Source organism: Procambarus clarkii, chromosome 47 (assembly GCF_040958095.1).
Source record: "Procambarus clarkii isolate CNS0578487 chromosome 47, FALCON_Pclarkii_2.0, whole genome shotgun sequence".
Lineage (NCBI taxonomy): Eukaryota > Metazoa > Arthropoda > Malacostraca > Decapoda > Cambaridae > Procambarus > Procambarus clarkii.
Window position 1 is genome coordinate 24,827,412 of NC_091196.1, and position 27,359 is coordinate 24,854,770.

A 27,359-nucleotide genomic window follows, 5' to 3' on the forward strand; every position below is an offset into this window, starting at 1 on the left:
CGCCAGTCCTTGGCAGAGGGGCCATCAACAGTTTTCTGGGTGGCAGTGACAGCATGTACAGTAGTCATCAAACCTTCAACAATTTCGAAATTCTCATGAAGGACTTTCGCAACAGGAGCAAGACAGTTGGTGGTGCAGGAAGCATTAGAAACTACGGTCATGTCTTTCGAATACTTCTCAAGGTTCACTCCACAGACGAACATTGGGGCATCAGCAGAGGGGGCAGAGATTACCACTTTCTTGGCACCACCAGTGAAGTGAGCAGAGGCTTTCTCAATAGTGGTAAAGACACCGGTAGACTCTACGATGTATTCTGCACCAGCTTTGCTCCATGGAATGTTTTCTGGTTTCATTTCATTGTAGACTACAATCTTGTTGCCATCAACAACCAGTGCACCATCCTCTGCCTTCACCTCACCCTTGAACACACCATGAGTCGAGTCATACTTGAACATGTACACCATGTAGTCCAGAGCAATGAAGGGGTCATTCACTGCAACAACCTAGGAGGAGAGAGATTCGTTATATTTAAATATAAACTAGACCAATTGTTAACCGACTAAGACTTAAATTTGCAAAATTTGAGCACACGTACAAGTTTAACGGTACCATTTAAAATAAAGAAATTTAATTTAAATTAAAGATACTTTGAAGCAAATGTAGTGTGCATGGGGAGAATTTTGTTTATTCTACTTCCATAACTTCTAAGATTACGGTATTTAAATAGCACAACATTAGTACTGATCAAAGGAATTTTATGCGAATCCTAACACTTAAACATTAATCTTATCAATGAATGCACTTCTAGACTAGTTTTCAACACAAGACCACTTCCCACCAGGTGCACAGGTTCATGTGCCGAAGATTCAAGAAACACAGAGCAAGCTTTACCAACCTGCGCACCATTTTGAAGAGCAGCACGGAGTACAAGACGACCAATACGGCCAAATCCGTTAATTCCAATCTTGGACATTATGGTGGTTGTGGTGGGGAGGTTTGGAGAGGAGGCTTCTGCAATGAAAAGTTATGAACCATTATAGCTAGGTACAATTTACTGGCCTTGCCAATTTGCGTCACTGAAACGTTTCCAGGAAAGCCGGCAAGTGCCGAGGAATATCTATAAACATCTGGCTACACAATTTCATTACTAGTTATCAGCTTCATTCAATACACGTTTCGTAACACTTAAATAAGCTAGTGTTTAGACACTAAAAAGATACTGTATATAAAACAAAACTAAAACTGTCCACGCGTAACCTCCACTCACCACTGGTTTGGCGCGACTGACACAGAGCGGCTAGCGGCAGCCCTACTTATGGGCGGCATCTACGTCACGTCTGGTGGACATGCGCCAACGAGGCACGTCATTGAATATAATGTTAAAGCTTTAAAGTTCTTTTAACCATCAACGTTAATTTACGTTGGTTCGATAAACGTTGAGAATATAGGAGTATAATTCATCTAGAAAGTAGTAATTAAGAGCCAGCCGGCATTGCGCGTGCTCAGATGCACCTGCTGGCCTCCTTGGGCGACCTTCAGAGCAGAGCGCAGAGGACACGAGCGAGTCACTTAAAAAGGTCAAACCTTAAGCTAAAACTGTTCACAAAGTACCGTGATTAAAAAGCTCACCAATTTGGAAAAGCGTTAAAAAATTACATAATGACAACCGACATGAACAGTTGTTACGCCGCAACCTAAAGCAATCAAAGGTCAAGCAAAGGTGACATTGGCTCGATAAAGATTTTACCTTAAAGTTCTAATATCTAGGCAGATTTAGGATAGACCTATTATAGTAATTTTATACAGTGCACGAAAGGAAGGTTACAAGATATGCAAGAATAACCCGACTAATTACCTGAATAAGTATCTCCAGCATTTTATAGTTTTAATATAGTTTCAGTACGTCAACTCAACTTTAGTTTTCACGTCCTTCAACATTACTTGTACATTTATTGAAGCACAAATTATAGGACAGAATTAGTGTTAAATAAGTAAGCATTTCTAAATGCATACCGAATTTTAATAGCCACCCCTGTCATAGTACGGCAACTACTATGCCAGTACTATGTTGGTTACGGCAACTAACCGGAAGACTATCGTAAAACCATGATCGACAAAATTAGAACTAAAAAAAAATGTAGCTTTATAAGTTAATGTGGCATGCCTCAAACTTGCATAAATTTTAACGTTTTCCACCTAAAACTCTGCATGTTCGCAAACAAGTCTAGCCTTACAGTTGAAAGTCTAGTAAAATAAAGATACCGTTACATTGTCGCTTAATAAGGACGAATTATCTAGCATTTAATAAGATGCTTACCTGAAGATACTACATTAATGTCTGAAGTTCTAGAATTAGAATTCCCATATCCCTTTAGTCTGGAGCTGGCGAAACCCATGCAGAGCTGAAACCGTCCGAGAGAACACTACTCGCAAAAGCGTTGCCACAACACTACAGCTTTCACGACAGTGCACATCGATAACCAAGTTATCCGAATCAAACAAAGACCACATTCTTAAGTTGAATTAACGGAATTTAAAGCAATTTCTTATAAACCAAAGCAACGTACAATAAAGCCTAGAAATACACGACATCACTATTACATCAATCTTTCAGAAGCTCTAGACAGACACATTCCTCCACAAATTTAACTGCTAAAGCACGGCAACTATACACGATTCCCTTATCAAGGGAAATTTCCAGGTACCAGGTATTTCCCGGTGTTCTTCCAGGTATCCTTAACTAGTATTATCATGCAAGTGTACTACTGCATACAATTAAATAGCAATTTGTGCAGAGATTTTTATTTATTGTCTAGAAATTGACCAAAGCAGTGGCAGGAGTAGAGGCAGGTCTAGTTGCCGGTGTGCTCCTCCCAACAATATGGAGGACAGGATGGAGACAAATGCCTAGGAATTTCTACTGTTGCCATGCCAAGAGATCACATGTTCACTTGCCAACCTATCTTGCTACCAAGGCATGCCGTCTGAAGCTTAATATTCCTATAATTTTCAAGACTAATGTCCAAATACAATAGCCTAAGTATGCCTTAAAGAAGTCTAGCACGATCCATTTTCAGTCACATCAAACAAAGAAGCTTCATATTTATAAACAATGCCTAGACCAATGCTACACTTACGTAGCCAACCCTAGCATATTACACCCAATGTCTTGCCAGCGTCTACCCAGCTATTTTTGGTCTCCGAATCCCCCTTTCCAAGCTACGGCTTGAGAATGGCTATGGTATGCAACCAATCTTTATAACTTCAAACGTGAAGAGCAACTTCACGTTCGTCCAGTTTTGACTGGATATTCTTAGCAAGTCTTGTGCTTTATAAAAGATTAACAGTACTTTTAGAAGCAGGTACTAGATACTGCACAAGTATCTAGGCCACGTTCATGGCAAGTACTAGTCTCATACAACAAGGGAACCAAAATCTGCCATGCAAGTCAAGATCTAGTATTTAACATAGCAACAAACTCGTCAAACAGAATGAGAGGGGCGGAGACACAGGACCCCCCACCCCGCCCTCAACAGAGCCCCGCCCACCGGTATTAATACGCTGGTCACGAACACCGGATCTATACCCACTTTGCGCATTAAGTATACATAATTTACTTTAAAACCAAAAGTAAACTGGCTGGTTGGCCGAAAAGCTATTTTGTCGACTTTCAGCCCTCCAGGATATATAGGGCTCTAGCCCAACGCCGAACCAAGTCCCACATGTACTATCTACTGCAGTCATGATCCGAAAATTTGTTTATATTTAAAAAAAGTGAAGTAAATTGGCAATGTAATATTAAACCAAATTTCCGGGTTTCAAACTAACTACTTTGAAATGTGGTCTTCATTCCAAAATTTAAAAGTTTAATATTACATTCATTGGCGGCTTTCCTTCATCTTCAAACACTGCAAGTTCCTTTATATTGCTAGATGAAGTTAAGCGCTAGCTTTATGTACTTAATTCGTAGAAAAGTTTAACAGGAACGTGCCGCGTGAACAATGTTAAGGAACTAGAACATAAGAAAAGCAACTGCAGAAGGCCTATTGGCCCATACGAGGCAGCTCCTATCTATAACCACCCAATCCCACTCTTATACATGTCCACTCATATAGAAGTCCGCCTAGTATATTGAGGGACCCGGGACTCCTCACTACGGCCTGTGAAAGCTGCGGGCTCGCCTAGTGCCATTCTGGTTATTTTTTTTTTAACCTTCGTCAGGGCTTGTGGTAGCCTTCATAATTAAATTTCTAATATGGACCAGAGAATGCTTACAAGGATTATGCGAGAAGCGAGTAAGTCGCATCTAGAGTATATAAAACCATTTAAATTTGGCACTCTTGTCCATGTTCTACAATTGCTGGAGGAATATGACCAATAACCTATTACTCTCAATCCGCAAGTGAAAGTATCTTAGTCTTTACAGCAAATTCTATATATAGTGCCGTTAACTAGTCCCCCCCCATAAAGATAAAAAATAAAATAAATTATATACATTATATATATATACACATATATATATATAATGACTGCCATCCGGAGCACAGTACTATAGATAAGAGGGAGGTCAGGGGGATCACGGCACAAGAGAGCAGACTTCTACTACTGTAGAGCAGAGATCAAAGATGCGGCCGGGTGCGGGACGCCTCGGCCGGTCGCCCAGGAAGATCACTCACACCGGCTCCACTTATCTCACTCTTATAACCAAAATATCAACTCCTATCAGCTTTCAAGTCGTCAGTAAAGCTCTTACTAGTTGAGGAATCGATATACAATATAAAGGAAGGCTGACACGACGTAATTATGAACAATTTAAGAGATGAAAGTTGTGTGACTCACCTCTGAAGGCGACCAAGGTCAGACAGGACGACTCCACCATCAGCAGCCGATGTCACACCGCCTCATCAAATGAACACCTAAAGAAACCAATCTTGGACAAATATTAATGTATACAACAATTAAAATAATTTTTACATTTTAATATTAATAAAAAAATAAAAGGAATTATATAAACATTATTAGTTATTATATATTTTGTAATTATTTTGTCAAATAGTATAGGCTAAGACACGACTTTCTCCCCGATACTGTAGTTGCCAATCGACTTTTTCAGATATTGATAAATTTGTAATTCATTTTCTGATTTCATAGCACATACCATATACTTTGGATTAAACACAGTTATGACAACTCAAAATCACTAATATAATAGGTTCCACCCTTGTGAGAGTTGTGATATATGGTGTACAATTTTGACCCAAATATCAAGTAGTGCGTGACTACTCCTCACCCATAATTCTCAATCAATAATCCAGAAGAATTTATATACTTTGTAGCTATAAACCTAACTTTCTTTAAATGACTTTTCATATATATAAATGAATACTATTAAAACTATATCTATTTACGTACATGATAAATTGCTCTTAAACAATTTTAATTTCTACTACACGTATTAATTAAATCTGGCAGACATTTAAACTGTATATCCTGTTTTTTGTGACTTATATATTAATACTTATATGCATACCAGAAATAACATATTCTCACAGGACGATATGACAACTTCCATGAATTAGATGAGCTGCTGTAAAGCTTACTTGTATCATATATCTACATAGAGAGGATATGAATTCCTTATTGTGTACATGTAGCATGACTAGCAGGTATATATAATTATATGACTTGTGAGATGTGATTAGCGTGAGTGAGTGGAGGTCGTTGAGGCGAGGAGGAGAGGTGACCGGGGCCGGAGTCTCCATCTGGGCCGCTGCTGCCCCACACCAACCTCGCCATGGCTCCCTCACACAAGCAAACCACCATCCCTAACGGCATTAAATTCCTCTTCGGAGGCATGGCAGGGTAAGCAGCGTGTGTGTGTGTGTGTAGGTGTTGAGTGTGTGTGTGTGAGGCAGGGGGAGGAGGATATCGGTCTATCACGAAGGCACGCAATTTGCTATCGCAGCTATCTTGGGTTCACTCGTGAATTATCATTTCTGTATCAGGGATGATGACCTTTCAGGGGGTACAGCGGGCAGACGTCCGTGGTGATGTATGTATAATGGGGCTACATTTCTGAGGTCATATTAATGGTGTGTGATCTGTGGTGGGTCATACACTGGTGCGTGACCCTGCAGGGTGTCACAGGTCACACTCCACTGTGCTGTGACCTGTCACAGGTAACTTCTATCAACTGCCAATAATTCGTTTTGTCGGGGACAGGAAGCCTATGTATACATGTACTTTAAGCTTGTATTGAGATTGCCTCAAGGTCTACCTACTGACCCTGCCCCAGGATACAACCCCATAACAGTTGCCCAACTCTTGGGTACCTATTGACTGTTAGGTGAATAGAGCCATTAGGCGACAGGAAACGTGCCCAACCGTTTCTGTCCTGCCTGAGAATTGAATGAAGCCAATTATACTACATTTCTTATGTGCTGATGTTGAGTAGAAAAATATTTTCAGTGCTCTTAGTAGCATGAACTAATCTTTTATAAAACTACAGTACTTTAGAGGAAGTATTGGAAGTACAGGTATCTTGCCTGCAACGCTATGTGTACGAGTGGCTTTAGGTATTGTATGTACTAGCTCTATTTTTAAATTCCAACATTATGTTTGTAACTCATCTTCAATGTATATACCTTTACCTGAATAAAAAATCTATTTATTATTGTGTGTTAGGAGCAGATATGTTGGGGATATTGCCCGTGTTCCACACTGTTTTGGCAAGTGTCATATTGGACTGTGCGCAACACATTTTCAGAAGCATTTAAATAATAAACCCATAACTAACCTAAGGCTTGTGGATATGTGCAGACAGACATTTTGGGCTCTGCATTTAGATATATATACAATCCCATGTAGAGTACTGTACAGTATTACATTATACAGATCCAGGTCTATGGGTTATTTTATAGTTGGGATACAATACTGTATAAATTGGAATACAATTATCCAACATCGTTAGAACAAGGCAGTGACAGATGTTCTCTAGTGAAGCACCCTATTGACCCATAATCAACATGTTCACGATCCTTATGTTAAGGATTGTTATTTAGGGAGTTCTCAGATTAGTTCTCGGAAAGAGCTGCACACATTTTATTTTGGTCTATTTTTTTCAAAAGAGTAACACTTATGAGTACAGTACTGTATATAAATGTTTCATGTACTGTATATGAAAGTTAAATATTCATTTTATTTCTGATTTACATCTCTTTCAATTTTGGTAATTTTTGCACTTTGGTTTTAGACATGGTCTATTAAAGCTCCTATTTCATCTAAAGGGTATAATTAAAAACATTATCAAGTACAGGTAGAGTGATGGTTACTGAATGCTGAATCACTTGCATTTCTTCTGCAAGAAGGCTATAACCTAGTGGCATATTTATAATTTTATGTTCTTATAATAACTCCATCCTGTCCTCAACAAAGACCCAATGCTCACCAATCCATTTGCCAAAACCCCCATGTTTATGATGGGAGCTTCGTTCATTTCGTATTTCATCCAAGTACAGTACAGTACTGCAAATATAAATAATTGCTAACAGAACCTGATCATCTACCCTAAGTTAGATGTCTAACTTAGGGTAGATCTTAGGTAGGCCTAAGTTAGGCCTAACTGTTCAACATATTTTAGTACGTAATAACTTGTATTTGAGAAAATACAAAATTTGGATACAGGGTAAATTAAGACTGATAAATGTGTCTTTGGGGTCGATCACTAGCTAGACGTGCCTAGCCTGAGGGCACATTGGAAAATTTCACATGCTGTGGTGTTTGTATGCATTAATTTGTAAACATTTTGCTGCTTTCTATTATATTTGTGGGATAAAGGCCAGTACATCACTAAAATTGTAGGTAGGTGCAGGAAGGCATGGTTTTTATAACTAGTTTTGTATTGATTAATCTAAAACTACACTTACCATTTAAATGTTTAAGTTGCTTTGGTTTTCCACAGTATGGGGGCCACCTGCTTCGTTCAGCCCCTCGATCTCGTCAAGAACCGAATGCAGGTTGCAACAAGTAAAGAGCACAAGACAAGTTACCACGTAATAAAGCATGTGATCAAATCAGAAGGACTCTTTGCTCTCTACTCTGGGCTCTCTGCGGGTCTCCTTCGTCAGGCAACATACACTACCACTCGTCTTGGCATATACACATGGTTGTTTGAGAAAGCATCAGGGTAAGGGAATGTGCATCTGGGTATGTCATTGTCACCACTACTGTATATCAACCCCATACAATATTTCCATATTTCACCGGGATAGGGAATTGATCTTCCAAAGATTCCACTGAACTGTTGCAAAGAAAGATGATTAAATTTTCTGTAGTAGAAATGCTATAAAATAAGATGCTGACAAAATAAATTTATTAAAATGATGCAGTACAGCTAAAATATAAATGACAATCACATGAGAAAGTGGTAAATTTTCGATTCAGCATTTGTTCCACGTTAAGGTAAGGTAAATGGACACATCTCTGTGAAAATTTGTTCAAGTTCCTTTAGAATTTCATCTGGGCCTCTCACGGAGATGGATACAATACTACCTACAGTATGATGTTCCTTTGGGAAGTATTGTAGCTTACTGTATTTTATTGTACAGTTGCTTGCTTTCCTGAATATTCAGGTATTAGAGAGAAGTCATAAAGTATGTAAAGAGACCTTCCTTGGCAGGCCCAGTGGTGAACCTCCCAGCTTCATCGTCAAAGCAGGCCTGGGTATGGTAGCTGGCATGGCGGGTGCCTTTGTGGGGACTCCTGCAGAGGTTAGTGATTTGCATGTCTTTTGTGTTTTAAGTGTGTATTGTTTGTTCATATATGTGAGCGTACAAGGCTTCTCTTGGTTTATTACTTCCAGAAATAAGTTTCAACACTTCTGCTGACGATGCATCAGCTTTAGAAAGATAACTAACATTGAACAAAGTATTTCTATACAATTTGAATATGCTGTTTTGATAATGTTCTATAGTTTTCTAAAATTTCCTTATTACTGCTTTATCATAATTATTGCATTTATCATATAGAGTGCAAATCTTAATTTTATAATGTTTCTTTCTGAGAAATGGAGAAAATCCTGTGTTTACATGGAAATCTCAAAGCCAGGCCTTATAAGTGTTGGAATATTTGCTTTGGGATATTAGGTCTGACAAATTTGTACAGACAGTACAGTATTGCTAAATTTGTCTAGATCCGCAACTCTACAGTAAGTGCAGACAAATACCATATTTTACTGGAATACTATATCAGGATATATAAAGAACAAATTTGATGTGTTGCTATTCAGAATTAATTGTTATATAGTTTAGCTTGTATTAAAGCAGCCGCAAAGGTGTTCCTTATTTAGTCTTCTACCCCAGTTAGTCATTCTACAATACTTGCTCGTTGGCAGGATCGCTGGTCTTCTGTTACTGGTAACAGGCTGCATGCTCTTAAGGGTAGCGTGTCTCCATAGCCTTCCTCCTACCACCGTAACCGACAGTGGGAAATGGCTCTGACGAGGTTACGTATTGACCATACCCTTTTAACTCACGGGCACTTGATGGAGCAACGCCCTGCTCCTTATTGTCCAAACTGCATTCTCTCTTACGGTCGTGCATATCTTTGTTGAATGCTCTGACTTCCAGAATGTGTGTGTGTCTTGCTTCCCGACTGTCCCTCACGGTCACCTGTCCCTCGATAGAATCCTTGATGAATCGGATATCTTAGATGTTGTTTGCTTTATGCACTTTTGTTATCGTATTGGCATTCTTAGTGATATTTGGCGCCTTTTGAATATCTCCCACATTTGACGGTGCTACATCGCCTCCCCAGCTTGGTGCCTTCTTTTGATAATTGCTTATTTACTCGTGCAGTATTAAAGCATTATCTATAAAATATTCTCTACCATAACTTTTTTATCATGTATCGTCTTGTATATACATTTGTAAAGTATTGTCCATTTTTAATATTAATAATGTCCTAGGTGTACATTTTAAATGGTACTGTATCATATGCTTAATCCTGCATGAAAGGATAACATGAATAGAGGGGGGGCCTCCTAGTGTATATCTTAGTTTTTATGTATTGAGTTTGTGAAATGTTAAATGCTCCAGTGAGAGTCAAGACTGGAAGTTACAATCAATGCTGGATTTCTTAGCTCGGAGGCACTTGGTGCCTCTGTCTCCATATGGAGCAAAAAGGAAAAAACCTACTGGGGGGGAAGAGGGGGAGGAGAATCCAGTAGCCATAGGGGGATGCACTGCTGGCTGAACAAATCAGACTCCCAATGGAAACCCTGGCATCACAGTCATAGCTAAAAGAAAAATAGCTACAAACAAAGTAATTGTCTCTAAACTAAATGGAAAGAGCAGAAAAACTGGTACTAAAGGGATACAGAAGAGAGTAAATGAAAGACAAATTAAGACGATGATCCAGTGGCCAATGAGGCCCCTGGAGTAACCTGCCATGTAGATAATACCAACCATATGTCTCGTAGAAACCCGGATAAACACCTTTTGAATTTAGGAGTGATAAACGTGCATCAGAGAAAACATTAGAAGGCACTGTGTAATGTGCAGCCATTAAACACCGCAACACCATTGAACAGAATCATGGAATACTGAGTATTGCTACCTGACTTGATAAATACCTCAAAATAATTAAATGTGACTTGCATAATTTTTGGCCTCGGTGACCTTACTGTATCTTCACTTGCCTGATCCCATCCATCTTACTTCTATATCACTGGTCCTCTGTTAGGTTGATAAATCCCATGCACGCCAACTGTCACTTCCAAATGAAAATGTCTACTTAATGTTTCCCTACATTGCTGTCGGCATTTGGCTCTGTTCAACCATTTTAATTCTTTTTTTCTATTTTCTCTACTTTTTCTTGGCTTATGCCTCCCCACTCCATGGAAGTGGGAAATGAGCAGTGATGAAGACAAAAGATACAATCCATAATTGTGTCCTCTATAAGTAGCACCATCAGTTTTGCTTAATTACACATGATGCCGCCTTGAGCAGGCTATGGGGCCAGTTGTTAGTCCTTACACAGTACAGTATGTGTGACCTGGATTGTGAACTACCCAGATGGTATTTACAGATTAATTTTGTTTACTGTTAAAGCTCATCTTTTACATAGTTTCTATCACTTGTCATTTTGTTTTGCAGGAAAAGGTAGTTCTTTTGGAAGCGATGAAAAGTACTCCACATGCCCCTGAAGTCTTTTCCAATAAGAGCAGAACCAGGAGCTATGCTCCTTACTTTTTATGCATCACTTATATGTAGGTGACACTTTATCACGTGTAGGTGACACTTTATCATATGTAGGTGACAATGTGGTGCAGTGCCAGTAATTTGAGACCTTAAGCACTTGTTCATATAGACAACAAAACTGTGCACTTTAATAATTATTTTCATCTGATTTTTTTTATCTTGGACTGACATTGTCATTTGTTTGATTTTTAAAGTACTGCACCATATTGTATATCCAGCCCATTCTCTCGAGTTGTCACAATGTCACAAAAAAAGATGTACTAGATTGCCTGAACATAACTTGACCAAGGACGCGTGATGAGAAAATGGGACAGCCCATCAAATTTGCGAGCCTTTATAGTGTATCATATTTTGACGTTGGGGATTTATTCGTCAAAATGGGATGTACTATTCGAGAGGACGGGTTGGTATATCAGGCCTATTTTTACATACAGTATTGTGGGTTGCACAGATTAAGGACTGCTAGGTTCTCCAATGTAGTTTCATAAACAACAATAGCTCACTAGAATCACTTTTTCCAAATGTCGTCAAAATTTTAAGTGTGTTATGCACCTTTATCTCTCAAAAGTTTTGCATGTTTTCAACTTTATAAGAATGCATTCTGCACTCTTGGTAGGGACTAATGTGTAAGATTATCACAGTAAATACATTACAGGACTTCCCAACATATTTCCATAAGGTCATTGTGAAAAAACTGTTCCATAGTTGGAACAATGAATTGTTCCATAGTTGGAACCAGATTTCCCACAGGCACAGCCACAATACTACAAATGGGGGTGGAATGCATTCCCAAACCACCAAAAATATACAAAGTGTTCTTCCCAAAAATCTGGGCTGGTGGGAAGGAGGGAAGAGAATTGAATTCCCTCTCACAGTCCGGCTTGAATGAATCTTTAGTTCAGTGTCTGGCTAGATTTGTTATACAGTATGCTGTAGAGGATAACATTTCCATAGCAAAATTTTGTATGACTGCTTCTTAAGCTAGAAGCTCTCCACTGAGCTAAACGTTCTGAAAGTTTTGTTTGTTACTGGCATTCCTTTAGAGTTTTACACTACAGTGTTTGTCTGCTTAGTGGAACTGACATTTTGAGCCTTAAAAAAAGAAACTTGTTTAATAAATGTGTTTTGATCTGATACAAATTTTGTAATTACATTTTCAGATATCTCTAATCCGAATGACATCGGATGGCAGACTACCACTAGCCGAACGTCGTAACTATAAGAGTGTGTTTGACGCTCTGTTTAGAATAACGAGAGAAGAGGGCGTGTTAACGTTATGGAGGGGAGCTATACCCACCATGGGGAGAGCCATGGTGGTGAATGCTGCTCAGCTAGCATCTTACTCTCAGGCCAAACAAGCACTCATACAATCTGGTAAGAATATGTATATATTTTGACCCTAATGAAACAAAGAATATGTTGGTTATTTTTTTAAGTTGTTGTATGTATATAAACAACTGTGCAAAAGAAAAATGTACAGTAGCATACAGTACTGTAATGTATAAGAAATAAATAATCATGAGGGAATTATATAGATGTTTTAAATGCTAAAGTGCAAATTGTGTCAGTCTCTTAGTACACTGCTACTATTGTATTTGTGCATCAGTTACTCCTTTTTAACTTATGTTTTCAGCTCAGAAGTGATATCAGAACAGCATAGAATCATAGACAACCCCAAGTTATTGCACAATATTAGGAACATTAAAATTGAGGAGAATGTAGAATTTGGTGCACTTGCCATCATTTAGTGAACATATATAATTTGATAAAGGTCATTATAAAAACGTTCTACTTTTGCATCTGGTAAAATCTTGAATTTGAACTGATTTGCCCAATTGATTTGAAATAATAATTTTAGGTTAAATGTAGGATTTGGAGACAGAATATACTGTAATATACAGTGCTTTATAATATTGACTAATTTGTAATTTAAGGCAAAGGCAACAGCTGGTTGATGGTCATTGGTTTCTAGTTTAAAATATTTACTTTTAACACTAGGGGTGCAGTTTCTGCATGCATTCTGGACTGTAAACATTTTGGGGTACCTGGGTTACACACAGCCCACTCAGCGATTTGACAATTTTTTCAATCGTTTAATATTTTCTAACTTGTTGGTGTTGACCAGACCACACCCTAGAAAGTGAAGGGACGACGACATTTCGGTCCGTCCTGGACCATTCTTAAGTTGATTGTCGACTTGAGAATGGTCCAGGACGGACTGAAACGTCGTCGTCTCCTCACTTTCTAGTGTGTTGTCTGGTCAACATACTTCAGCCACATTATTATGACTCATTGCCTACTTACTTGTTGGGTTATAACAATAAATTTGGTGTCAAAATGTTCACAAATGAATTGTCTAGAGAACAGATGCAAAACCAAACTTGTATTTATAATAGATTTTGGTCTCCTCTGCAAATTGTGGAACGTAAACCTAGTGCGCTTGGCGCACTTAGCAATGCTTAAAATGTTTATAACCATTTTGTTTCTTCAGCTTTTTCTTGTGTTATAACTATAAATTTGGTGTCCAATGTTTGCAAATTAATTCTCTAGAGAATAGATGCAAAAACAAAATTGAATTTATAATTGATTATGCATGACAGTAATGAATATACAAATGGTCATGAATAGCAGTTGGATAATGCAATTTAGTGTCATTGGAATGTTTACTATCAGAGTATTAATGATTCTAAAACGTGTCTTTGGGATGCAAGAGTGTCAACGTAACACTTGTAGGTGTTTTCTATTCGTTGTTATTTTTACAGGTTACTTCCAAGAGAACATTTTCCTTCATTTCTGTGCTTCAATGATTTCTGGTTTAGTCACCACTACTGCCTCAATGCCAGTTGATATTGCAAAGACAAGGTGAGATTTATTAGCCTTCTGTTCTTGGAAATCCCTATAATTTTGTAATGTTATCACATAACATAAGACAGCAGTCTCCGTGGTGTAGTGGTAAGACACTCGCCTGGCGTTCCGCGAGCGCTATGTCATGGGTTCGTATCCTGGCCGGGGAGGATTTACTGGGCGCAAATCCTTAAGTGTAGCCTCTGTTTAACGCAACAGTAAAATGTGTACTTGGATGAAAAAACGATTCTTCGCGGCAGGGGATCGTATTCCAGGGACCATAGGATTAAGGACTTGCCCGAAACGCTACGCGTACTAGTGGCTGTACAAGAATGTAACAACTCTTGTATATATCTCAAAAAAATAAAAAAATAAAAAAAATAAACTGTCAACATTGTCTGAAAGTGGTAATAGTGGTAATATCAATATTTAATTTATATTTATGATTTTCTGATAATGGAGGAATAAGACACCAACAGTATGGGGACCTATTTATTTAACAAATAAATAATTTAACAAATAAATAATTTTTGCAGACCATGTTAATGAAGCAGGTAACTTGTATAATTTACAACAGCATAAATACATGTATAACTTGACTACACTACAACAACTTAATAACATTAATACATATGACTAAATAAAACATGGTCTGCAGAACGCCGAATCCTTATTAACTATGTGTACAAGTAAGGCAAACGTTTAACATAATTTTCAAGTAGAATCAGGGCTTATAGAGTATCATATAGTGGCCTAACACATGACAGAAATAATGCGCCAATCCCAGACATAATGTGAAATCGTAAATTACCAGTAGCTGTAGAATACACCTAGAAGGCAAATTTAACATTACTCTTACAAGTCAGAGTAAGTAGCTGCGGACAGTGTAATACTTAGGGGCCGGCGCTGCACCCCCACTCGCAGAGCCAGTTGGCCGGACCCCCCCCCCGAAGGGCGAGTGCCTGCTGGCCGCGTAATGTTTTCAATGTGGAAGCATGATGACATCTTGCCTGACGTATGAGTGAAAAACATCACTCCTCCACCGTCCGACGTCCTTAATTGTTTCCTGTTCATGCTCGTCAAGTGACGGCTGCGTGGCCCGTCCAATCCGGAAAGAATGTGGGGCGTAGCCATTGGGAGGGCGCTGGCCACGTAAGGAGCATCAGCGTGTAGGGGCGTTGACTTCTCATCTGACGTTGGGGGCCGTGCCACCAGGAATGGCGTAGCCGCAAGTTCTGCGTTGCGGGGTATCAAGGAGTTTTTTCCTTGTCTGCGTCCACATCCGTGCCCGTACACCCGTTACCTCTGCCGTTAAAAAAACAGTCAGGAATTTCCAGAACTGAAAAAAGGTACAGAGTCGGGCGTACATGGCTGGTAAATGCTGCTAGGTAAGCAGCATCCTGGAAGTGACCAATGGAGCCCCTTCTGGTGCATGTGTATACAAGGCGGGCGTCTTGATGTCTGCGTGTTGTGGGCGTATTACCTCGTACATGCCTCGCGTGCTATGCCCCGCCACGCCAGGACATCCTCGTGTCGTCGTCATTGCTGTATCCCGCCCTTGCAGAGACTAGCCCAGTGAGGTTGACCCCAGGGCGGTTGAGTAGGACCTGCGTGTGCCAATCCGTGCAGTCCGTCAGGAGTGTTCTTCGTGCGCGATCCTATGTTCTCCGTCCATGAGGTGTTCCTCGATGGTCTGTAGTCGTTCTCATGCGTGCTACGCGTGATGTGCACCGCCACGCCGGGTCGTCCTCGTGGGCGTCGTCGTCGCTGTATCCTGCCCTCGCGGAGGCTAGCCTAGCGAGGCTGGCCCCAGTGCAGCTGAGTAGTTCCTTCATTCGCCCATCCGTGCAGTCCATCGAGAGTATTCTTCGGTCGCAAACCAATGTTCCCCGTCCATGTGTTGTTCCCCGACGGTCTGTAGTCGTTCTGGAAATATTACTGCAGTAAGAGTTGGCAGGGGTGAACATGTGGTAAAGCAGGGGGGGAATTAAACGCTCCGAAACCCAAACGAATAGGGCTCCTTGCAATAAGATGAAGACAACGTTGTACCGACCATATACACTGACGGAACACTCAAAGTATGTTATCTAATTTATCATCATTACTATTTAACGTAAAGTAAATGAAGCACTGATGTTGCAGTTAATCACAAAATGGTAAATATCACAGTTGTGGGGCTGACCATCACCTGAAGGCCACTGTTGGCGGGTTAGTCTAAAAACACAACGCATGGAAGTGAAAAAGTGTGTACTTCTATTATGAATAAGGCTTGAGTAATAATTCCGGATAGAGTATAGTCAGTTCCACAGGTCCATTGGATGCCGTCTTTCTAGGAGATGACTAATGGCGTTCTATCATGCTCACCCTTAGCGGCAGGAACTGAAGTCAAGAAGTGGGTGGGCTACCTTGAACCGACAGCACCGGGGACGTAGACTGCAACGCCCAGGCAGGCAAGCCGAATTGTTCTTGAACAGATATTGGGGAAAAAGAACACTCTAGTGGCAATGTAAGTGATGGCAGACGGGTAACACTCCTCAGTCTAGGAGACCGCGCGTAAGGCAGATTGCGACTAACGCAAGCTATGGGAAAATGCCTATTATTACATATTAAAGGAAAGCCCGATGTTAGGCAGGGTACCTAAGCAGGAACCTAGGAAAAAAAAAAAATTCATAGGATGAATGGGCTGCGGACTGCTGAATCAGATTGCGTCAGGTGGGAGCAGGCCGGTCCACGCAGCTCTCCTCGTCCCGAGGGGTGTGTGTTGACCCCTCCGCGATGATTCTGTGAACTGAGGGAATTCTGCGATGAGAGGGAACTGGGAATTGCAATTAGTAAGATGGTTAAAACCAAAGGAGCAATGCATGCTCGGTTGTAATTGAGGCGAATAGGACACTGGGCAATAATAATAAAGCATTAGTAACAAGACGCCTGGAGTTGTTCTTCTGTGAATCTTGCAATGTATTTGTGCCTTAGTTAGAATAAGCAATTCTGTATTTTGCGTCATACTATAGACATAAATAAATTCCCTTGAACGACTACTGCGTAGGAAATGAAAAAAGACTTGGGTAAATACTGGTTCGATAACATGGTGTTAAAATTGTAGACCAATTACCACGAAACGTAGTGGAGTATGTGACCTTCCCATGTTCTAAGCATTGGAAGACATGTACTATAGAATGTCGTTAAATTCGCATGAACGTGTAATATACTGCAATTAATGCATGAATATGTGAGAACAACCCATACCCTCAAAATGCAAAGGGGGGCACCGCGTCAAGCTTGAATTACGTCAATGCGGCATGGCAACCGCATTTTTTTTTTTTTTTTTTTTACTGGTCGTTAGCCAGAATAAAATGAGCTGTATAATGTCATACGATTTTTCGGCGAAGCATGCCCGTGCCACCCCTTGGGTGTCTTAATCCTTAACGACCATCCAACAACCATACCACTAATCTAACCGCAAATAGGCTGTATAAGAATACCATAAAGACTATCCCCAACAGTCTGTGAATAGTAAAACAAATTAATAATTGATAGAATAAAGCGTCCCAGACTGTTACAAGTAAGCGGATTAATGAATATTAAAAGTCATTAACTAAATACTTTTCATCTACGGGCTCACCATAGCCCGGAACCCCCCGTTCCAGGCAGCGAATCTTTAACAACAATTAAGTACTTTATAATGTTAGTAATAGTAATTCCCAATATCTATTGTATAGATGTAAGTATAAAAGTAACAAAATAAATTTAGAAAGCCTTCATAATTATAGATTTTTAAATATGTTCCGGAATCCCGGTGACCGATTAATTAAAAGGAAGGCACAAATGTGAACAGTATTTAATTACGGTAGGGTAGGCCAAGGTGTGACGACGAAGAATGACTAAAAGGAAGGCATCAATGTTTAAGGTTTATCGTTAATCAGTAATAACAAATCCAATAAGAACACCTCCCAAACTGGGAGAAATAAGCAGCGTAATTTATTAACTATTGCGATTAAAGTTTTTATTAAGTTAGTTAAGGGTAAGACTGATTGGGGTTGTGAGAATACGTAGTATTACAAACTTGGAAAGCCTCAAGTACCACACGTTACAGGATGAGGGAAGTACCATCAACAGACAAAAGAGGTTTTAGATTTTTAAACAGAATAGCTAATTACCTCAGCGATAGCAGGGATAATAATATAATCCATGTAACATATAATAGAAGTACAAATAGCGAATGTCCATAATCCTTAAATAATTACTGTATATAAATATGTAGCGTGAATAAGTTATTGAATATGTGAAGAGTAAATAAGTAAGAATTAAATGCCTTAAGAAGTACATGATTAAATTTGTAACGTGAGACCCAGCGACCGACAATAAAGAAATTTACCGCACTTGACTGGCCGATAATTCCTAAGTAAGGAAAACATGCGACTACAGAAATACCTAAAGGGAAGCACTTAAAAGAAAATATACAATAATCCGAACATGAAAACGGGAAGAAAACGTCCCTACTTTGCAGAAACAGAAAATAACAGTTGAGAAGTAACTACGTGGATGAGATATTAAGTCGGTGAAAGGAAAAAAAAATTAAAAGTGTGTAGACCGCTTGACCTGTAAGTTGTTTAGCTTAATTCTTATAGAGTATGAATAGACTTGACCTTAACTGTAATCCTAATGGGACGCGACAGGATGAACTCACGCGCCAATGCTACCGAGGACTGAAGAAGGATTAACTTGATTTACCCACTAAATGAAACGCACGAGACTGAGAAATTTAAGTTTCAGTTAAAGTAAGCAGCTTAAATATTTAACTATTGTGATTAAAGTTTCATTTAATTTATTGAAGGCGAATTGAAGGGTTGTGGGAGAATACGTAGCATCATATGTTATTTACAGACTTGTAAATCCACGAGGACCACAGCGATCCAAGAGAAAGGAAGTATCGTCACCAACAAAGGAGTAGCCGAAGTAGTACAGAACATAGTACCTAAGTACCACCGCGGTAACAGGAATAATAAAGAACCCATGTACAATTAACAACAGAGCTAATAACGAAAGACCCTAATCCTTAGTAAATTAAGGTCTGTAAATATGTATCTTGAATAAGTAATAAGTGTGTAAAGTGTAATTTAGTAAGAATTTAAATGAGGAGAGTCTATGTAACCTGAAGATTTAGGCTTGAAAGCTGAAAGAGGAAAATTAATACTTAATCGTAACTGTAATCCAACGGGTACGTGGCTTGAAAAGCCCACGCATCCCTGCACCCAAGGTCAGAAGAAGGGAGTAACTTAAGTTACCAGTTGTCTAAATGAATACCGCACAAAACCCCCTCCACTGTGAAACTTATATTGAAGAGTAAACCTTAATCGTAGCATTAATTCAAAAGGAAACACTGCAATATCCTGCCCCGAAGGGAATTGATTGGCTTGAACGATCGTACGCAGGTATTAATTATATTCAAATATAAACCATCATAATAAAATTAGAATACTCCGAAGTAATCAAAATAACTATATGACCCATATAAAATACATATCAACGTATAAGTACCCGATAAATGAATATAAGAAAAAACAGTTACTTAACCACAACTGAGACCTGCTTGTGTCCGGAGAGACACACACACAACAAATTATAAGTGTGTTAACTGAGTCCCATACAGCCCGCAAAGAACTGTGTCCATTTCAGTCTAAAATTAACTGAGTCAATGACATTGAAGTCCATCATATGTTGTCCTCCGCATGCAAACCGACCAATAAATTGATTTACCTAATGCGATTAAGGTTTTAATTAAGAAGCGTTAAGCGTATGATAAGTATAAGATTGTATTAAAGAATAACCACTTAATGTGTAAACCACAGCTTATAATCTTAATGCCGGAGATTAAAAGCTTAATCTCGTCCGAAGGAAGTTAAATCATAACTGTGACATGCATGCGTCCGGATGGCACTGACTCCAGAAATATGTGGATGATAATAAATATAAGAAATATAAGGTCCAATACAGCGGTTTCCATAGTAAATTGCTCTCCGAATGCGTGGTACGTTTAACAGTCTCGTGAATTTGCTGATTGCAGATCAGCTGGAACGGCAGCAGTCGAAGCGTCGTCACCTGTTGAATAAAAACAATTTTTTTGGGGGGATGTAAAAGAGATATTCATTTCTGGTGTGGTGAAATAGGGTCCTTGCGACTGTCCAGGGAGATTTTCGGAGCAGCAAATTATAAAATTGGTTACCGAGTCCATTGCAATGATCTCCAACATCTGAAGTAGTTGTTGGTGGACTTCCTGCTACACCAGCGGTCAAACTGGTACAGCCAGCGTCCAGGGTCAATCCACGGCCAGGGCAAACCAGCAGCCATTGAGGCTTCATAAAATAATTTTCGGGCTTAACCGTCGGACAAAAAGTCTGGCAATCCAGCAGCGAGGCGGCCGCATAATAATTCCGGGCTTAACCGTCAGACAAAAAGGTCTGGCACTCCAGCAGCGGGGGAGTCTGCAATAAATTCCGGGCTTTAACCGGCAGACATGAGGTCTGGCAATCCAATAGCTAGGGCGGCAGATAGAATAATTCTGGGTCAAGTTTTCCAATAGCGAGGGCGGCTGAATAAGTGGAGAATGTGTGCGTCTACTGAGATTACCTACAGGGAGGCATCAAATAAAGAATAAAATAAACCGGACATGAAAACAGATGTGGACTACCCTTCAAGGAGGAAAAAGAAAATGAACTGTTGATAAATACAGTGGAACCTCTATTAACGAGTGGCTCTATTAACGAGTTTTTCCAGTAACGAGCAAGCCACTCGCAGCAAATTTGTCTCTATTGACGAGCTCGCCTCTATTAACGAGTGAAACCACATAGCGCTTCCTAGCGTCTCGCGGGTTCTCGCAAATTCTCGGACGCCTCCGACGCCAGTGTTGTTGTTGTATCTCACACGACAAGCATCCCTCTGGATTTATTTGAGCTTTTCTTTGGGTTTTTAGTGGTTTTGCGACTACAATTTGTAACACACGATGTCTCCAAAGAAGCTGCTTGCTAAAGATAGTGTTGTCAAGAGGAAGAAAGACACAATTATTGTGGATTTAAAGAAGGAAATTATAGCGAAGCATGAGTGTGGTGTCTGTGTGATTGATCTCACAAGGAAGTATGGCAGGTCCTCATCAACAATTTACACCATTAGTAAGGGAATGAGGAGGTAAGGGAGGATGCTGCCTCTTCCACTGAGATCAGGGAAGTGTTTGGAATGTTTGAAAAGGTGAACGCATTCTTGGAAAAGCTGCCCTGATAAAGCAGTGACAACCCGGTGTGTGAAAATGTTTAATTAATTTATCACTTTGTGATAACACTTTATGAAAGTGTTATCACTTTCGCAGGTATATGTCGCTTGAACGTAACACACTTTTTTTCTCTTGAATGCACCTAAACACCGCGCTCAAGCGTCATTTGAGCAAATATTTCTATAAAATCCAATTCTTATCCGATCGACTTTTGGATTGTATACATGTTTGCCATGAAATTTACGTTTTCTTTAATAACCACATTGCCTATTTGAGAAAACGGCATTGTATTGTATCTTCGTGGTAAGACTATTATATTGTTGACACAACGAGTGTAATCAATGTAGTTTTTTATTTGGTGCTGGTCTAACGCATCCTTGTGTGACATTTGAAATGAAATTTGGGTGAAATTCCCAAGAAGAGAGAGTCTGCCTGACTCAGAGGTGGATTCTCCTTCCACACCATAACCCCTCTCATCCTTCCCACCTCCCCATCGTCTCCCTCAAGCCAGCAACTACTCTTCATAAGGTAAAGTAAATATTAAAACACTACAACAAAACATTTATATTTACATGTGCAATATTATATTTACATAAAAAAACTCATACAAGTATGGATGTTTTTGGGAGTGGAACGGATTAAATTTATTTCCTTTATTTTAAATGGGGAAATTTGTTTCCAAAGACGAGTTTTCCAGGTTACGAGCTCGGTGCCAGAACGGATTAAACTCGTTAATAGAGGTTCCACTGTACTATGTTAAGGAGATAATGAGTCTTTGGGGGGAAATAATAAGAATTAAAAGAGGATAATCCGCTTGACTGAAGGTCTTAAAAATTAAGAAAGGCTTAACCCTAACTGTAATCCTATTAGCACGTGACTAGAATCTCGCGCACCTAATTTAACGAGGACTGTTGAAGGATTAATGAATTCCCCCCTAGATGAATCGCACGAACTGGGAAAACTAACCAGCTTAATTATTTAGTACCGAATTAAGACTCTAGATAAGTTATTTTAGTGACGAGGAGGAAAAGTATAGGGGAACACATAGTATCACATGATACACACAATCTTGTAGGAGAAAATCGTAACTGTGACCAACTGTTTGACTGTAGAGAGACGAACATTTTATAAGATTTATAAGTTCTAGTAGTACAGACTTTTTTTTTAATGTAGCGTATTAATAGAGGTTTATAAGTGTAATGACCGAGACAAAAACAGCCCAATAATAATAGAGGCCACTGCAGACAATATGAAGGGAATCTATTACCTCGAATCATGTGTTGTCCTCCGATGATGTCCGACAAATAACCTTATTTTACCTTTGCGAATAAAGTTTTATTAATAATGCGTAGTGAAAATTATGTATGATGATGTATTAAAGAATAACCTCTTAGTGCGTGCTTAACCGGTTGTCCTCAGTTGATGTCCGACAAATAACCTTATTTTTCCTTTGCGAATAAAGTTTTATTTATGAACGTGGAGTGAAAATTATGTATAATAAAGTATTAAAGAATGACCTCTTAGTGCGTAAAACACATCTTCTAATCGTATTGCTGGGAATTAAAACCTAATCTCTGACCCCGTAGGATGTTAAGAACCAGACTGTGACCTGCTTGTGCCTGGAAGGCGAGAACTCCAGAATGTAAGAATGAAAAGAGAAATAAGAAAAATTTAAAAAAGGGGGCCAAACATCGGATTCCATCTTATGTTGTACTCCTTATTCGTGGTGCGTTTAACAGCCTTGTGACCTTTTTCCTGATTGTTGATCAGCTGTAACGACAGCAGTCGGAGTGAATTCCCTGATAAATGAAAATTTTTGCCTCATGGATTTCAAAGGGAAAATTAGTTCCTGAGTGGTGATAATGGGACCTTTTCGTCTGTCCAGTGAGAATTCCATAGTAGCTAGAATATAATGTTGGTAACCGGGACTATGGCGAAGATCTCCACTAGGGTACTTCAGAAATTTTTTGTTACTTGGGCATAGCCGGCAGGCCAAGGACGGCAATCCCGTAGCTAGGTGAACAACGTATAAAATTTAAAATTTTTTGTTTGGCTTAACCGTCAGACCAAGGTCTGGCAAACACGCAGCATGGACAATTCATGCGGCGAAAGAGGCTGCATAGAAAATTCCGGGCTTAACCGGCAGACAATAGTCTAAAATTCCAGCGGCGAAGGAGGCTGCATTAAAATTTTTATGCCTAACCAGTAGACAATATTTCTGGCCCTCCCAACGCGAGGGCGTCTGCTGAAAAAACCTGGGCTTAAAAGGCGGACAATATGTCTGGCATTCTGGCAACAAGAATGTCTGTATAGAATTTCCGGGCTTAACCGGCAGACAAAAGGTCTGGCACTCCAACACGAGGCTTGCCTCTTAAAAAAAATTTGTTGGGCTCAACCTGCCGACAGAAGTTCGGCGACCCAGCCACAGTGTAGGCTGCATAAAATTATTTGGCCTAACCGGCAGACGATATGACTAGCAATCCACAGCAAGGAGCCACATAAAAGGATCCGGGCTTAACCGGCGGACAAAATTCCGGCAAACTAGCATTGATGATACTGAATAAATATAAAATTCCCGGGCTTAACCGGCAGACTATAAATCTGGCAAGCTAGTGGCTAGGGCAAGTCTGTATAAGAATTCCGTATTAATCGTCGTACAATAGGGCTGGGGCAGCCTAAAATGCCCTGCCTAGGCATGACCTAGCTGGAACGTCTTCAGGCCGCGTGGGGAACAGCGCTGGGCACACGCCGACACTTGGGAGGAACCTAGCTTTTCATTTAGAACATAAGATATCACTTTACCTTGGTGAAAGTTGAGTACTGTAGACCGACCCTAGCTTTTCAGCATGTGAGGTTGAAGGGCCCCCGGAGTTAAACTCAACCAGGGTGGGGGCTGCGATCGAGGTAGCAATCGTAGTTTCCATAGCTTCTAGAAGTCCCAAGAACACAAGAGTCCTAAGTTATTCCTTTTTCTTGCGAAGCGAAGCGTGTTTGTAGCGTTTGTGGCGAAAAATTTTCTTTTGACCTGTGAAGCGGAGCGTGACCGGAGCAAGAGAGAACGCATGACTTCTCCTCTCTTCTTTATATAGGCCCCCACGGCGCTCCGCGCGCTGCGCCGCGGAACGTGCTGTGCAACTGTCTTTCTCCTCCATCAGAAATTCCTCCGCATTCCTACATAATGCAGCGGTTATTTCATTTAGTTGAATGATGAGCAATCACACAATGTAATGGTTGCTGTGAAAATACTGTACAGTGTCTAGAAATGGTGATTTCTATTGTATAAATAACTTGTAATTCTACAGACAAATGTTTTTTATGTTAAAATTAACATGCGTGTACTAAGTATAATACATGTATGCTTCTAAGTAGTGCTGTTTATATATTTAATTTTTATGATCAGAAAATTGCACTGATATTGATAGACATTAAATATTTTAATACTTAAATATATTAAATAAGTGTTTTTAAGTAATAATTATCACACATCCTCATGTGCAGATGTTGCTTTCCTGTAGATATATTGGGGGATGATACTAAAATCTGACTTTTGTATATCATTTTCGGCCAAATGAAAATGAATTGATTAATTGTGTACAATACTAACAGTGGAAATGCTCCACATGGCGGTTTGGATTTTGGAGGGAGCACTGTACTATAGTTTTGTTCCTTCAGTCATTTCCAGCAATTTGAAAATAAAGTAAAAGATAGAATTAGTTTATTACTGCCAGAAAATACTGTATACTGTACTAACTTGACAAAGTTTTGGCAAGTTAAGTACAAAACATTCAATTGAGTAATTGAATGTGCAATATAAGTGTTGATTTGCACCAATAGAATTAGATCTGTTTGATTTTACTGTACAATAGTGTAGGTATGTCACACACAGTGTGAGGGTTGACTGTACAGTACGTGTCCATAACATTCTCAAACTAGTATAATTTTCTATTCAGATTTGTTTAATTTTACTTAATGTTGTGATAAGGTAATTTTTTTCCTTTCAGAATTCAGAATATGAAAATAATTGATGGTAAACCGGAATACAAAAGTGCACTGGATGTCCTGTACAAGGTGATACGGAATGAAGGGATCTTCGCATTGTGGAAGGGTTTCACGCCATATTACATGCGCCTTGGCCCTCATACAGTCCTCACATTCATATTCCTTGAACAGATGAATCTCATGTACAAAAAATATGTGCTGGGTGATTCTGCTGCTAAAGGTGGTGGAATTTAAAGTTTGAATCTAGTAGACAAGGTTAGTCAAAAAATCATCTTGCCCGGCTTACTTAGTTTATCTTTATTTTTTTTAGAAGAATTGTTGCCTTGGATTTCTCACTCTTTTTAAAGTATAGAGATAAACAATGAGTCGGTCTCAACTTTGAGGAAAATGAAATTTGAGATTTGTTTTTATCTTTTTTATTTTAGGGAACTGGCATCCAGTGGATTGTTTTGTAGGGGAAAAAGGTTGATCAGATATTGGTGGTTGTTAATTTGAGCAGTTTTGCTTTCTTTGTCAGGTATGGAGGAGTCTGTAAGGACTCGCTTTTGGTACAATAATTATGTAGCTATTTTACATGGATCTCTTGGTAATTGTGATAAATGGTTAGTGTTTCTTTTTAAATCTTGGGACTATTTATATGTACAATTTATTGCTTAAAATTGCTTTCATTTGAAACCTTTATTTATTGTATTATATGTATATGAAGTATAACATGCTGTATAACATATGCTGTATAATATAATATAATACTAGATTAATTAATACAGTATTCTACAGTTCTTCAGAAAACTTGCAAAATTTTAATCTTGAGGTTTTCATTTGTTGGGACCGAAATAAATTTCTCGACATTTGACGAACGTTACCCTTAGGAAAGTATAGAAGTTATGAATGTAATTAGTAAATTACACATGATTTTCTTATTGATACATCACGTTACTGTGATTTCTGTGTGTATTGTAATTAGTCATTCAGTCATATTATAACTGGTACAGTAGGCCCTGGAGGTTCATAAATCTTCAACCGAATGTTAAAACTGAATTGTGCATTTTTATTTTGTGATGGCAGAGTACAGTATAGTTATGTACTGTACACATTGTAGTGGTCTGAACTTTAATTCTGAGTAGCAGTGATGCAAAGTTGTTGTTTAATGATCTGGTTTATGCTATGCTAAATAATGGATAGATTAATTAGAGCGGTTTATTTTAAGATAGTGTGTTATCACATGTATATTTATTATCTAATACTTAAATCTTAATAGTCATTGCTTTTAACAAATTGTGTACTAACTCGTCTTCCTCACCTCTCCTAACATTTGTAAGTGCAATTGACTTATTGCACTTACTTACAAACTGAAGCAGGTTTGCTTCATGGTAGTGTTAAAACATGATAGAAATGGCAAGACATGAGTATAATTTAATAGTTGTTGCTTTAACTGGGAATAAATTTGCTATATTTTTGTATCCAGGCAAGTTGAAAGCCATCATTTTAATTTGATAATTCCCACTGCATTTAATGTGAAATGTTGCAGCAGCTCTGAATATTTGGCACAACACCAGCACGCACAGATCATTCAGGTGGTCTACGAGTTGTATCATGAAATCTAGTCTGAAAAAAATTAGGCTGTGTACATATCAAGACCTTAGCAAATTTTCTGTGACTAATTTTCTTGTAATATTTGTACATAGGAATGCAAAAGCCATCTGCACTGATGAATCCTTACTGAAGAGGTTATCATGATTAATAAATATTGTGCAGGGGATTTTTATAGACGTTTTATTTTGGCATGTCTGACATTTGAAAATAAAGGTTTTGCAATTATTTCAGATTTTAATGCTTTAACTAAAAAAAAAAAAGGTAACGGTGGAAGCATCATTTTACTCGTTACATTAGTAATGGTAACTCTTATTTGTTGCTCATCTCAGACCTGTAATATTTTATGCTTGTTATTTCTTCTGTATTTTAGGGATGAAACTGCTTATAAGATTCAGGGCAAA

At 39.0% G+C, this 27,359-nt stretch overlaps 2 protein-coding genes across 2 annotated transcripts; one reads left to right on the forward strand and one right to left on the reverse strand.

Moving 5' to 3' along the window:
* On the reverse strand, nt 1-4,894 carry LOC138350777 (glyceraldehyde-3-phosphate dehydrogenase-like; the record flags this gene model as incomplete). The annotated part of the gene is given in 3 exon segments (XM_069302164.1): nt 1-503; nt 896-1,011; nt 4,840-4,894. Coding segments are annotated over 3 exon segments (659 nt in total), but the record flags the coding sequence as incomplete, so codon positions are not given.
* A 792-nt stretch (nt 4,895-5,686) lies between these two features.
* On the forward strand, nt 5,687-27,183 carry LOC138350778 (mitochondrial 2-oxoglutarate/malate carrier protein-like). The gene is made up of 6 exons (XM_069302165.1): nt 5,687-5,862; nt 7,961-8,185; nt 8,678-8,768; nt 12,419-12,632; nt 14,021-14,120; nt 25,368-27,183. The coding sequence occupies exons 1-6, from the start codon at nt 5,795-5,797 to the stop codon at nt 25,597-25,599; spliced, it is 930 nt and encodes a 309-aa protein (XP_069158266.1). The 5' UTR covers nt 5,687-5,794; the 3' UTR covers nt 25,600-27,183.
* Nucleotides 27,184-27,359: the final 176 nt, after the last annotated feature.

Bases quoted from the DNA above. Each gene is read 5' to 3' on its own strand.
- LOC138350778 (XM_069302165.1), top strand. From the start codon at position 5,795: ATGGCTCCCTCACACAAGCAAACCACCATCCCTAACGGCATTAAATTC. The intron at 8,769-12,418 runs GTTAGTGATTTG...TTACATTTTCAG, and splicing joins TTGTGGGGACTCCTGCAGAG to ATATCTCTAATCCGAATGAC. The intron at 14,121-25,367 runs GTGAGATTTATT...TTTTCCTTTCAG, and splicing joins GTTGATATTGCAAAGACAAG to AATTCAGAATATGAAAATAA.